This window comes from Ctenopharyngodon idella, chromosome 2 (genome assembly GCF_019924925.1).
Source record: "Ctenopharyngodon idella isolate HZGC_01 chromosome 2, HZGC01, whole genome shotgun sequence".
Lineage (NCBI taxonomy): Eukaryota > Metazoa > Chordata > Actinopteri > Cypriniformes > Xenocyprididae > Ctenopharyngodon > Ctenopharyngodon idella.
The window spans coordinates 16,041,682-16,055,167 of NC_067221.1; the positions used below are offsets into that span (position 1 = coordinate 16,041,682).

The 13,486-nt window shown below is 36.1% G+C and overlaps 1 protein-coding gene across 1 annotated transcript in view; it reads right to left on the minus strand.

Annotated features, from left to right (window-relative positions):
• Positions 1–13,486, minus strand: part of LOC127523809 (protein Niban 1-like) — a 29,655-nt gene that overhangs the window by 3,833 nt on the left and 12,336 nt on the right. The window contains exons 2-11 of the mRNA XM_051914904.1: positions 10,169–10,299; positions 9,895–10,023; positions 9,689–9,803; positions 8,844–9,008; positions 5,936–6,051; positions 4,136–4,240; positions 3,627–3,789; positions 876–1,063; positions 452–598; positions 56–166 (exon numbers count right to left, since the gene is read on the minus strand). Coding sequence (XP_051770864.1) covers positions 56–166; positions 452–598; positions 876–1,063; positions 3,627–3,789; positions 4,136–4,240; positions 5,936–6,051; positions 8,844–9,008; positions 9,689–9,803; positions 9,895–10,023; positions 10,169–10,299 — 1,370 coding nt within the window. The remainder of the gene's footprint in view (positions 1–55; positions 167–451; positions 599–875; positions 1,064–3,626; positions 3,790–4,135; positions 4,241–5,935; positions 6,052–8,843; positions 9,009–9,688; positions 9,804–9,894; positions 10,024–10,168; positions 10,300–13,486) is intronic.

A 13,486-nucleotide genomic window follows, 5' to 3' on the forward strand; every position in this document is an offset into this window, starting at 1 on the left:
TGTACTGCTGCCTTGCTCATGTATACACTCATATGTAAATGTGCGTAAAACCAACCTTGAGGACACGTAGCTTGGCTTTCTCCATGACCAAGGCCTGTTTGTCAGGTTTATCTTTTAAGGCAGACTGAAGCAGGAGCTCAAAAGTGTACACTGCATTCTCCATCAACTAAAAAGAGTGGAACAAAACAACAGCCATGCCACAGTTCATTTATATTCCTTTGGCCTGTAGGGGGAACCAAAGTTCATGACAAGGTGAGGCTATGCTCTCCATTTTGGTGGAGCAGTCTATAGGACAAATATGATTCCAGTAGTTTATATCCACTACTGAGGTCTGAAAAAGATTTGAAAAGATTTATACTTGCAATTATACTTGAGTCAGAAGGCCAGATGAACTATTTCATTACACGAACATAAAACATCTAAAAGCCCCACCAAGAGCATGGAAACACACCTGCTGCATTTGATTCTGGGTGCAGTGAACTACTCGAGTCGAGTTGGAGAACTTGAAGCGGTTGCGGAGTTCCTGGAGCTGTTCTTTCAGGACATTCACATGCTGGTAACAGTCCTCCATCCGGTCACGACCCACCTGCTTCAGAGCCTTCAAACAGACAGGCATGACTCATGAGAACTCGAGGGAGTCTGAGTGTGTTTGTGACTTCAGATGATCGTTATTCCAGCATGATCTAATCACGTCAGCTCTGCTGTCTAACACTTCACTCTCCTCTCAAAGGAAAAACTGACCTGATTTGCTTCAATTGTTGTGCAATTGCCTTGGCCAGGAAATGTTGAAATCAGCAGATAAATATTCATTTTAAGAACTTGCATGCCAGAAAGCTGTATTGCCACATATTTCTAAATGTTCTGCACTCTCTTACGCTCTGAAGTTCCTCTGTGACTCCCCCCTGAGGGAAATCCTTGCAGACTCGGGTCAGCTCGTCTTCCAACAGCAGTCTCACAGCCTGGAAGCCTGCGCTGACCGGACCCATCAGCTCCTCCAGGATAGAGGTCAGGTATGGGGCCACGCTCTCTGAACAGTATTTCATGGCTGGCTCTGATACTAAAGCTTAACACAAACAGAAAGTAAGTCAAAAGGTACCGTACAACATGAAGATGGATTTGGTTTGTTTCGCTGACTACATTTACATGCATAAAAATATTCAGATACATTAATCAAAATATGGTCATATTTAATTTTGTAAGAGTTGGGTAACCTGATTGTCTTAAAATAATATAAGTCAAGGTGGCCATTTGCTTACACATTCACTGGTAGCTATTAAACAAGATTTTATTATAGTTATATTCTATTTACACTGAGTGACAATAGCAGCATTTTCTTAGCGATATGCTATTTACACCAGGTGAAAATAGAGATAGATTCTGTTTACACCATGTAAAAGTATCAGTATCAGTATCAGTTGTTTGCACCTCAGTATTTTTGTACATTAACATGATGCAATAATATCATAGAGTGTAAATGATTATAACTATTACAATTATTAAATGGATGCTGCCTTATTGGGAGAATAAAAACACTCCCTACACCTTCCCCTAACCCTACCCAATAAACACTTTTAATATTATTAACCACTCATTCGCAGTTTATTTCCACTTTTTGAGCATTATTTTCATTTTTATAGAAAATAAATGTGAGCTCGGCAAAAGGTGGATTCGAACCCGCGTTGATCGCATTAAAAGTGAAGTCTGCAAGCCTTACTTGCTGCTGCTGTGCCACTGAAGACATTGAATCTACATGTCTTTTTTAAAACTTGAGTGGCCCAACCAGACATTCGTGGGCGGAGCTAGTGTAAATCGCGTTTGCCAACAAGGGACGCTATTTGCACTTAGTGTAAATAGACACTCCGAACTAGGAAATTGTATGAATAAATTGAAAGGCTGTATCTTTAAAGTATGTAATGAAAATTATTTCTTTAAATCATTGGCTGATACACAGTATTTTAGCAAAAAATGTAACTCATTAAACACAACTATAATGTTGTTACCAATTATTATTTTGCTTTAAACACATTATTCATGATAGCAAAAAGAAATAGTAGCATATAAAGGAGAAAATGATTGACTAACATTATTAAATATTAAAGAAACAATTATTATTCCACCTATGGTGTACTCTCAAAATACAATAGGTTAATATGATTTTTGTGTTATGAAGGAAAAACATTTTTTTTTAAATAATGCTACATTATTCTATACTGTCTATATACTATCGTTCAAAAATTTTGGGTTTCTAAGATTTTTTTTAATGTTTTAAAAGAAGTCGTTTATACTCTCCAAGACTGAATTTATTTGATCAAAATCAGTAAAATGGTAAAAATTAGTTCTGTTTTAATCTGTTTTAAATGGTCATTCATTCCTGTGATGGCAAAGATGAATTTTCATCATCATTACTCCAGTTTTCCTTCAGAAATCATTCTAATATACTGATTTGCTGCTCAAGAAACATTTCTTATTATTAATGTTAAAAACAGTTGTGCTGCTTAATATTTTTATGGAAACCATGATGTATTTTTTCAAATACAAAGTTCAAAAGAACAGCATTTATTTGAAATAGCATTTTTATAAATGTCTTTAGTCACTTCTGATCAATTTTATGCCTCCTTGTAGGGCTGTGTATTGCCTAGAATCTGGCGATACGATACGTGTCACGATACAGGGGTTACGATACGATATATTGTGATATATTGCGATACTTTAAGAAAGGCGTCATAAAGACCACCACCATATGCATAATACCTGACAAAAAACTTTATTTAATCAAGACAGTATCATTAGCATTTACATTACTAATCACTATTTTGTGCAATCTAAGTAAAGGGAAAATAGTCAAGTGACTGCAGGATTCTTTAGGTGTATATGTTTTAAAGGTTCAAATTATAGCAGTTTTTAATTTTTAAAGTATTTAACAACAGAAAGTCATAGTCCATTCCATGACTGCATGACTGTTTTTTTCATATTTAATATTGTAAAGCTGCTTGCTTTAAAGCAGTCTATTGTATAAAATGCTATTTAAATAAACGTGCCTTCACTGAAGTGCTGAACAGAGCTCGTGCAAACATATCCACATCGCTGTGATCACATGCTATGACAGACAAGGAAGAGGGAGATTTGAAAATAAGAAAAAAAACTGCAGAACGAGAGATGGGACACAATACAAAAGAGCTCAAAAGAATATCACTGGAATGAAGGTTTATGACTGGGCAAGCTCTTTAGGACCCAGACATCCACTCGCATTGCGTGTGTAACATGGGCCAGATAGTGAGAGTTTTGCAGTTAAACCACTGCACACTGACGACCGCTAGAGAATCCGGTGTTTAGTGTCATTGTTAGTGCACTCGACTCACATGCCAGCAGTGATTGGGCCAGGGTTCGAGACCGACTCGGAATCCTAATGAGTGGAGTGTGAGTTTTGGAGGTGGAGCAATGAAGAGAGGGGTGGGTTTGTTTGGGTTGATTTCAAATATCAACAATGTCCTACAGCGCTGTTCAAAATCTACTTACCGCACCTTTAGTCTTTTAAAAATATCTTACTGACCTCAAACTTTTGAACGGTAGTGTAAAAAAACTAAGGGGAACTGAACATTGTATATAGGACTGATATCTGTCCATACCTTGCAATTTAGTTTCCAGGAATGTTTGTGAGTTGATGATCTGGTCCATGTCAGAGCGGATGAGCGCCTCCTGCTGTTTGGTGGCATCTCTGCACTCATTTTTCAAACTCTCCAATCCTTCTCGCAGTTGTTCATGTACAAGCTCATAGGTTGCTTCCACTGTCTAACCACCAAAGGAAAAAAATCAAAAACACAGTAACATCCTAAATGTGGCCACCATAATCCCACTTCATTATGAACATAGAGCTGCCTTTGTCTACATGTTGCCTAATGACAAAAAAAATGTCCTTTTATAGAGCAGTGACCTCATCTAACTGGTACACTCTGTGAAAGAGAATTATGTTTCATGGTATAAAACTTTTATTGTTTTGGGTGGTGTGGAGGCCAGAAAAACAATGGATTTATATATTCAGAATGGACCAGCCAAAATGTTGCCTGACTGTGACATTCAACACATAGCGTGTCAAAGATCTAAGAATAGATGTGAGGGGCAGGCTGATCTCACTGACCGCAAACCACACCCTCTTCCTCTCTGGCTTCTTTCCCTTCAGTTTGGGCAACAGCTCCGTCTGCAGCGAGGGCAGCAGCTCCTCCATCACCAGGTTAGCCAGCACCTGCAGATAGGCAGAGCGAGTCACTATGGAAGCCCATGGTAGAATAAGAGCTGTAATGATACCGGACTGAGTCACAGACACAAAAATATCCACATGGCATTGACTCATGGAGGAACAGTAAAAGTGTTGAATCACTGGGTTGTCAGTGGTATAATGTCACAGCAATGAATTAGTCTACAACAGCCAGAATCACCACAATGATGTGGCAGTTGAGTCCTATGTGGATACTGAGTTTTATTGATAAGACAAATACAATTGTCCGTCAGTGAGTGTAACTAAATATGCTATACAAATTATTACATAAATACTTTTTGATTTTGACTGGTTATTCTACGATCAAATTTCTTGTATAATGATGCTAATTGTTTAAATGAATGTAGCCACAAAAAACTGTTTTTGATAATATAATTTATTAATCATTTATAAAAAAAATACAGTAAAATCATTCTAATATTCTGCCTTTTGAGCTCAAGAAACTTATTTCTTATTATTATCAATGTTGAAAACAGTTGTGCTGCTTAATATTTTTGAGGAAACTAATACTTTTTTTTATTTTTGATGAACAGAAAGTTCAAAAGAACAGAATTAATTTGAAAAAGAAACCTTTTGTAACATTATAAATGTCTTTACTGTCAGATTTGATCAATTTAATGTGACCTTGCTGAATAAAAGTATTAATGTCTTTAAAAACTAAATGGTAGAAGTTACGGTAATGTATTATAATATAATAATTTAGTTTACAATATTTCATTTGTTTATTTATTTAAAAAGTAGAGGTCCTGATCACCTCTCAGGATTTGTTTTGTCTTGTTAAAATAGCCTATTTTTCATGTCTGTTTTCAGTTCTCTTACAAAACAACACCTTGTCCACCAAATTAGGGTTCAATGTGGGACCCAACAATAGTTGGAGGAAGGCAGAGGTGTTTCCTTGAGTGGCTACGGGACATCCTGTGAAAGACCCTGTTGTGATCTCAAGATTTCATAACAACAGGAGATTACAAGAGGAATTTTGGCATAATTTGTTGTGTCCTCTAAGGCATGTATCACTATTAGATTTCTTCTACAAACATGAATGGTCCAGTACCTCAAATCATGTTACGTTTTGAGAAGAGGTGTGCCATTACTCAAATTTTGTCTGGCATATGACAAAACAAATTACAAATTGACTCAAATTTGTAAGCAAACTGGGTTAAGATTTTTAGGGGAATGCAAAGTATTGAAATATATTCACCATGGCCCTCTGTAGTTTCTACTTATTAAATAACTTAAATGTAATGTGAATTTAAATACTTAAATGTAACATTTTAAATATGAATTTCATAAATTAAATAGCTATTAAATAAATCATGTATCTATCATATGTACTTGATCTTGTAAAACAAGTACATGTAGGCACACATTTAAAACTTTCAGTCAAGCATGAAATGACAGTCCAATGATCCACAAATGGAATGTTAACAGCAAGACACTCCTAAATCCCTGACCAGACCCTCTGTCCACACTCAGCCTCTGACTGCACCAGTCTGCTGACCACACTATGACGTCCACCTAAGTCAGACTATTTGTTCATCTCTGTGGCCACTACATCAAAAAAGAACCATGACTCATCTGATTCATTCAAAAGAAGTGGAATCTGCTTTTCTGGAAACTCATTCAAAACATAGTTGTGAGTAATATGGAGACCAGGAGGCCCACCTCACAGTCACGACCCATCAGCATATCCCATGATTCATAGTGGCCCTTCTCCTGCCTGTAGAAGTGAATGGCCTTCAGGAAAGCCTGCACTTCACATGCCATACTCTTCAGATAATCTGCAGATAATATAGAGAAGAGAATAGTTTTGTCAGATGAATTGATTGTGTAATGAAGAATCATGTGAGCACCTCTAAGAAACTTCTCTTTTCTGGTTTATGAAAACGAAAGGGAAAAAGACCAAGACACAGAAGTGGCTTGGAATTACCAAGTATGATGCTGTGATAAAAAGAGAAAACTGAGAAACCCATCATAAATGACTTGTAATGTTAAATAAGGGATAAACAATCTCACTTTTACTGTTAAGGAGTAGCTTATTCAGTGGCGCAATACCACTAACGCAACTACATTTTACTTAGCTTACCTGTTTTCAAAAAAGCCATTAATAAGCTATTTTACCAAGCAGCGCAACAAAACGCTACATTGCCACTTTTAATGACACACTGTATTGTGCACTTAGATGAGGTAATAATAACACACTCACCTTAAACACATAAGTAGCATTGGGAAGACGATTCGTTTTAGCGAGTCGGTTCATTTGGATTGTTAATGTAAATGAACCTGTTCAAAAAGAAGCGACTCACTGATTTGAGCTTCTGTGCAGAAGTCCCTGAGCATTCTTAAAATAAATATTTGAATGCTGCTCTTCCTTACTTTTTCGATTCAGTTTCATTAACTTTTATAGCTGTATTTGGAGTACATTTACATTTAAAAGTACACTTCTTTTAAACTAAAAAAAATAAAAATAAAATTATATAGAATATTTGGTAACACTTTATTTTAAGGTGACATACAGTCAAACCAAAAATTATTCAGACATTTTTGATATTTTTGTTATATTTTTTACTAGTGGGTGCAGGACACTATAGTTCATTTATGTAAGTGAGGACAGCAAAATAAAGTAAACTGTGACATATTATACCCAAAAATTCTTCATACAGTGGACTACCAGTAAAACTGATAATTGATAAATTATTCAGACACTTTGACCTGACCATGTTTTGCTTAAGTGTTATCTGACATAATTAAGATTATTTTTTCAGACACAGTTTAACTCTGAGATCTTGTCATATTTTATTACCATTTTTTTAAACTATAGTGAATAAACTGTATTAATGAATGAAATGTTCAAGGTGTCTGAATTAATTTTGGTTTGACTGTACTTACACATTACTACATGTACTTACTATAGCAATAACAGTAAATTATGCATACTTACAAGTAACTAACACTAAAACAAACCCTAACCATAACATTATAGTAAGTACATGTAGCTAATTTATATTACTGAGTACTTATTTGAGTAAGTACAATGTAACTACGTCACCTTAAGATACAGTGTAACCGAATATACTTTCAGACAACTTTTATGTAATTATCAGAGATATACTTAAAGTTTTACTTATGTACACTTGGCTTGCCTTATTGACCAGTATTTTAGTCCAACACTTATATCTTTGACCAAGATATATTTAAGAAAAGTAAGAGTATACTTCAAAGTGTAAAAACTTTTAAAAACTTTTACAAACTAAAAAGTGTGCTAGAAGTATATAGCTAGTAAACTAAGGTATACCTTATAAGTTCGATTATATTATAGTTCACAGTAGCTGCAATAAAAAAAAGTTTCTAAACTAGTTGTGTATTTAAAGTTTACAACTGTTTACTACATTTAAAGTACACTTAAAAGTATACTTCTATAAATTAAACAGTGGACCAGTTCAGTCCCAAGTAGTAATAAAATAAGACACTTACAAATATATTGCTAGTACATTGATTTTATTATACTTACTACATAAAGTATACTTGGAAAATATGATTGAACTATACTTAAGTTTACTTTATAAAATTAACTTTAAGTATACTTCTTTTTGTAAGGTTAGTATGGATATAGTTTAACTACTTTACATTATAAGTAGCTAGCTTGGCAAGCAGTGTTGCCAAGTCCAGTTTTGGGCTACTTTTAAGTTGTTGCTGTGGGGAAAAAAATTTCCGTGGGTTGATGTCCACCCCCGTACGTACAATTTCGGCACCCCCAAAACACCCCACAGATGTAAATTCAGTCAAGAATTCGGCCACCCCATGGAGAATATCGCATTGAGCTATTTTTTTGTTGCACAGACCTGACAAACCTGTTGGCAAGTTACAGTTTTGTAGTAGCTTTCCCAACACTGCTAACATCTACAATCATTAGTGCTGCTTTGCTATCCATAGCAGACATCATAATTATTATTATTATTATTTTGCATAAATAAGGGTTTGAGATTTGACCCTTAACTCTTTTCTAATCTGACTTTCATCTTACGATAGCAGACAACAACAAAAGTAAAAAATAAAAAAAAAAGTTATGTGTAACATTAAAATAATCTTACAACAGTATGATTTTACTCTGTGTTGGTGGTTAACTCTCCTCTTACCCAGTACGTAAAGCATGAAGGTGTGAAGAGTTTTTTTTCAGTTGTATGTGTGATGAAGTAGAACATTATTGCACACAGTTTCATGCTCTGCAGAGGCCGTGTAACCGCTAAGCGACAAGTACGCAGGAAGAGAGCTTTGCAATTTTGGATATTATTAGTGTATCACCATGACCACCACAGAAAAACAGTAGTAAACTGATGAGAGAGCAGAGCAGCTTGAGGTATCCTCTGATCAGCCTCACTACTGTAATATAGCATGTGTTTAGGCTTGATTTTGGGTGGGTGTACAGAGAATTAGTCAGAATGACCTCAAGAAGTACTTTTGAATTGAGTAAATAGAAATATTTCCCAGTGGGTATAAGTTGTGAATTTAATCAAATATACCGCAAACAACATTTAAAAAAAGTACACTCTGAGACAGAGGACTGATCTGTTACCTTGGTTCTGATGACGAACGCAGTCATTCAGGATCGAGACAAAGCGGGCCCGCTTCTCCTCCTGCTGGAAACAGAAGTATGAGTCTCGTCTGTAAGGCAGTCTAAGGTACACAGGAAGCGGACCGGGAACCGCCACCACAGGAACGGAGGGCTCTTCCTTAGAACCTGAACAACACACAAAGGCTGCATCTGAAATCGCATACTTCCCTACTATATAGTAGACGAAAAACTGTACGTGACAAAAGAAGTATGTCCGAATTCACAGTACTCAAAAAGTACCCGGATGATCTACTTCTTCTGGTGAGATTCTGAAGTGTGCATATGATGGACACTTTATTATCCCATGATGCCACAGGAGAGGATTTGTGAAGTGACACAGCTGATGCTGGTACAGTAGGTCACATGATAATGACAACGTGGCGAATGTAGTATCAGTGTTGGCAGATTGGGCGGTTTTGAATTTGATTGTGCGGGTAAAAATCGGTTTGGGCAGGTGGACAAAATTTGGGCTGGTTTGGGGTCAGTTTGGCGGTTTTCAAACATCTAAATTGATGTATAAAATTGATGAATAAAATTCTATCACATTATTTTGACAGTTAAAGCAGTTTTTTGTTGAAGTGGGCAGGTTTTGGTGAGCTTTTGGGCTGGAAATCACCCACCCAATCTGGCAACACTGTGTAGTACGTCCAGATTACATTCATACTACACACATTCATACTATATAGAATGTACTTTTTTAGCGGTCACAAAGTAATTACTTATTCAAATTAAGAACCTACTCAAGAGAGTAAGCGATTTCGGACAGGAAGAAAGAGATCAGAATGTAAAACTAGAGAAACACTCACCATTAGGATCGGGAAAGTCCTTGTCTACGATGGCAGTGTATTTTTCCTCTGAGGTCAGTACAGTGCCTCCTGTTGGGAGAAGTTTGTGGCGTGCAGGGGTTCCCTTTGTATAAGACTGGATGCATAAAATATAACAGAATCATGAGCATGTTCTATCATAAAAAGTGGCTTTTACATGACAATGATCAAAGATAACATTTACAGACCTCCTGGCTATCATGTAGCTCAAGGCTATAGTCAGCGCAGACTACGACAAATCTCTCTCTCCACTTTCTGTTGTCATCAAAGTAAAGCATGCTGTCCTTGTACAGGACTTCTGAGGCCTGCGGAGGTTCCTTGAAGTGAAACATACTAGAATCAGTGAGAGTAAGACTCTGCAACATCATAAATCAGATAACACTGACACTGTACAGTAAGTGAGAATGCAATAAAATCACCACATTAATTGATGTTGTCAGTATAAGATAGCTATGCTCTCACCTTCTGTTTGAGGAGCTGGGCCTGTCCTGCTCTGTGCTGCTCCACCTCATCCTTCAGATGGCAAAAGAAGGCAACACAGCTTTGCCTTCTGTAATGAGGACTAAAGTTTTTCAGCTCAGCCTCTGTCCGGCCTACACACACATGAACGATCAGATTATTATTGTGAAAAAAGAAGTGCCATTAACTTGTAGTGTACTCCGAATCTGTACTTGCAGATCAGTGGTGTGCCGTGGTGTTTTAAAATGAGGAGGCAACGTCCTCATTTATGTTCCTGTTACACAGTTTTCCTGGTTAAGTTAACATTACATAAAAAGAGAGACCACATACAATTCTATTTTGTATTTTTACTCTATGTAATGTTCTATTTATTAAAACCAAGTATAAATTTCATAAAGTTAGTGTTTTTACGCATTTTTACATTTATTCCAAAATGATAACTAAAGGCAGTAACAATTTAAACGATATATATTATTTATAAACTAATATTCAGCTTTTCTTTTTAATAATCAATTTATTTTCAGCAGTCATCAAGCTTGTACACACTGGTCACTCACTCACAGACACAAAGATGGACCTTTAATTTCACCACGCTGATTGCTCACTAATAACCCCCTCAGTCATCATGTTTTCAGGCCATTTCGAGTTTGATTTTGACATGAAATAAAGTGGTGATATCTAAGTGACAGTTGATCACTTACTTTTTAATTAATCTTCCCATTAACGCCATTGGTGTCTTCATTCAGGCCGATTCGATGAGAACGTGCACGAAAACAAGAGGTGGGATTTATCACACGAACCAATCATGTCCAATTGTAAACGATCATATCCAATCATAGCGCGATGGAGGCACTGCCTCCTCTCACGTGACTTTCCCCCATTCATTCTCAATTACCCCCCACTAAACCCACCGCATGCTTTGGGGGCTCTGCTTTGTTTCAATGAGCTGAAGGGAGGCACAAGAGACGCGGACTCCCCGCTGTAATTTCACCTGCGGGTGTCGATGTTTGACAGTGTTTCTTTAGAAAAACGAGTGACTTTTACACTTTTTAATGTAAAATTTTGTAACATTTGCATTGTTTTATTTTTGTAATATCGATTATTTTCTCATCCAGTTTTTTTTTTGAGGAGGCACTGCCTCCCTTGCCTCCTCGGAGGAAACACCCCTGTTGCAGATACTACAATATTACAGGGTTAATTCACCCAAAAATTAAAATTTCTGTCATTAATTACTCACCTTCATGTCGTTCCAAACCCGTAAGACCTTCGTTCATCTTCGGAACACAAATTAAGATATTTTTGATGAAATCTGAGCACTTTCTGACCCCCATAGAAAGCATTGCAATCACCACTTTCAAGGCCAAGAAAACAAAAACCATCGTAAAGACATTGTTAGTAGTAAAGACATTGTTAAAATAGTCCATGTGACTATAGTAGTTCAACCTTAATTTTATAAATTAAGGGGGAGGGGGGTCTGGGGTTGTGCACAAAAAGTATTCTCGTCGTTTCATAAAATTAGGTTGAATCACTGTGGTCACATGGACTATTTTAACGATTTCTTTACTACCTTTCTGGGCCTTGAAAGTGGTAATTGCGATGCTTTCTATGGGAGATCAGAAAGCTCTCGGATTTCATCAAAAATATCTTAATTTGTGTTCCGAAGATGAACGAAGGTCTTATGGGTGTGGAACAACATAAAGTTGAGTAAATAATAAAAGAATTTTCATTTTTGGGTGAACTAACCTTTTTAAGTGTACTTAAAGAGAGTATACTTTCATCACTATTTCTTAACACACTTCAGTGCATTTTTAAAAAGTTTGCTTTGTAATAATGTCAAATTAAGTTACTAAAATATTAAAGCACATGTAAAGTACTATAATCCTAAGTGTACTGTGGTATTTTTGAAGTTACCCAAATACTAGTACCAGAATTACCCTAGCCCTGTTGATCCAAGATCCAGGCAGTACATTTTAATGAACCAAGATACTATATTTATTTCAATATTCATTTATATTTAAATATTAAATATTTAAACATTTAAAACAGTTGTTTTAACACCTTTTTACACATATTTATGAACAGCATACTAGCATAACATTCTTACTATTCTGCCATATCTTCATATACAAAACTAGTAAGTGTAGTATACTAATATATTTTTCCGAAATCAGTTAGAGTGCTCGAAGCATGCATGACAAGGAATTGGCAATATGACAAAAGTTTTATATAACAATATAAGAAACTGTACTTTACAATAACGATATATATCACAATATATACTTTTCATGTGGTTTGATTTGCGACAGTTGTCAAAGGTAATACAGTAAGATCATACATATTATTGTTCTTGACTCTAAGGGAGTTGACAGACAGTGACTCATTCCAGAAGACTGAGCCATCTTTACCACTTCACTGCACTGCCAAAATAACATGGCACAGACTGCAGGCCTGAGTCCAGTTCAGCATTATTCCACTGTGCAACCTAAATTCAAAACTTTATTTCCAACAACTCTTGGGCTTGGATCCCAATTTCCAAGATTTTAAGGGAAAATATCCTTTGATTTTACTTGGAAATATTATTTTCTGCCAAGGAGTAAATAGTATAGAATTCTGATTGTCTGGATGAAGTTCTGCTCAGCCACTGGCAGTGGATGAGTAATATGTAATTTACGGTGCTCATTAGACACGCTATATTAACCATTACCAGTGCTTTACAAAACAGTGTCTGATACAATTTAGAAAATGACAGATTACTACTGACTTGTGGTCCACTTATGGTCCCCATGATGTTTCTGATCAGTTGATTTGGGATTACAAAAAGGGATGTTGTGGAGTCTTAAAGTCCCCCTGCAGTCAATAATTTTATTTCTTAAAACTCATCTTTTGTAATCTAAATGACATATTTAAACATTTTTTCCTGGGAAAATAATTTCTGTATGACTTAAAAAAGCTTGACTGTAACTATACACCCTTACTTCATTTAGTATACGCTGAACCATGAATATGCAAATTAGCCCCGTCTCCACTCAATCACACCAGCTCAGAATACCTGATCCACTCTGTCAACTTTACTGTAGTAAACGCTGCACAATGACAAGTGAAAATATTGGTTTAATTCAGCCATATATATTTGAACCAGAAACTGATTCAGAAGAAGAAGAGGAAGAACAAATTATACAGGCTTGTATCAATGTATCAGAATAGTAATGAGTTTTATGTATCACTCTCCACAACACCGGACACATAATGGTAATTGATATGATTAGCCTTTGTCTTGACTACATTACCAAACAGCTAATAATGTTTTGCTAATGTTACACA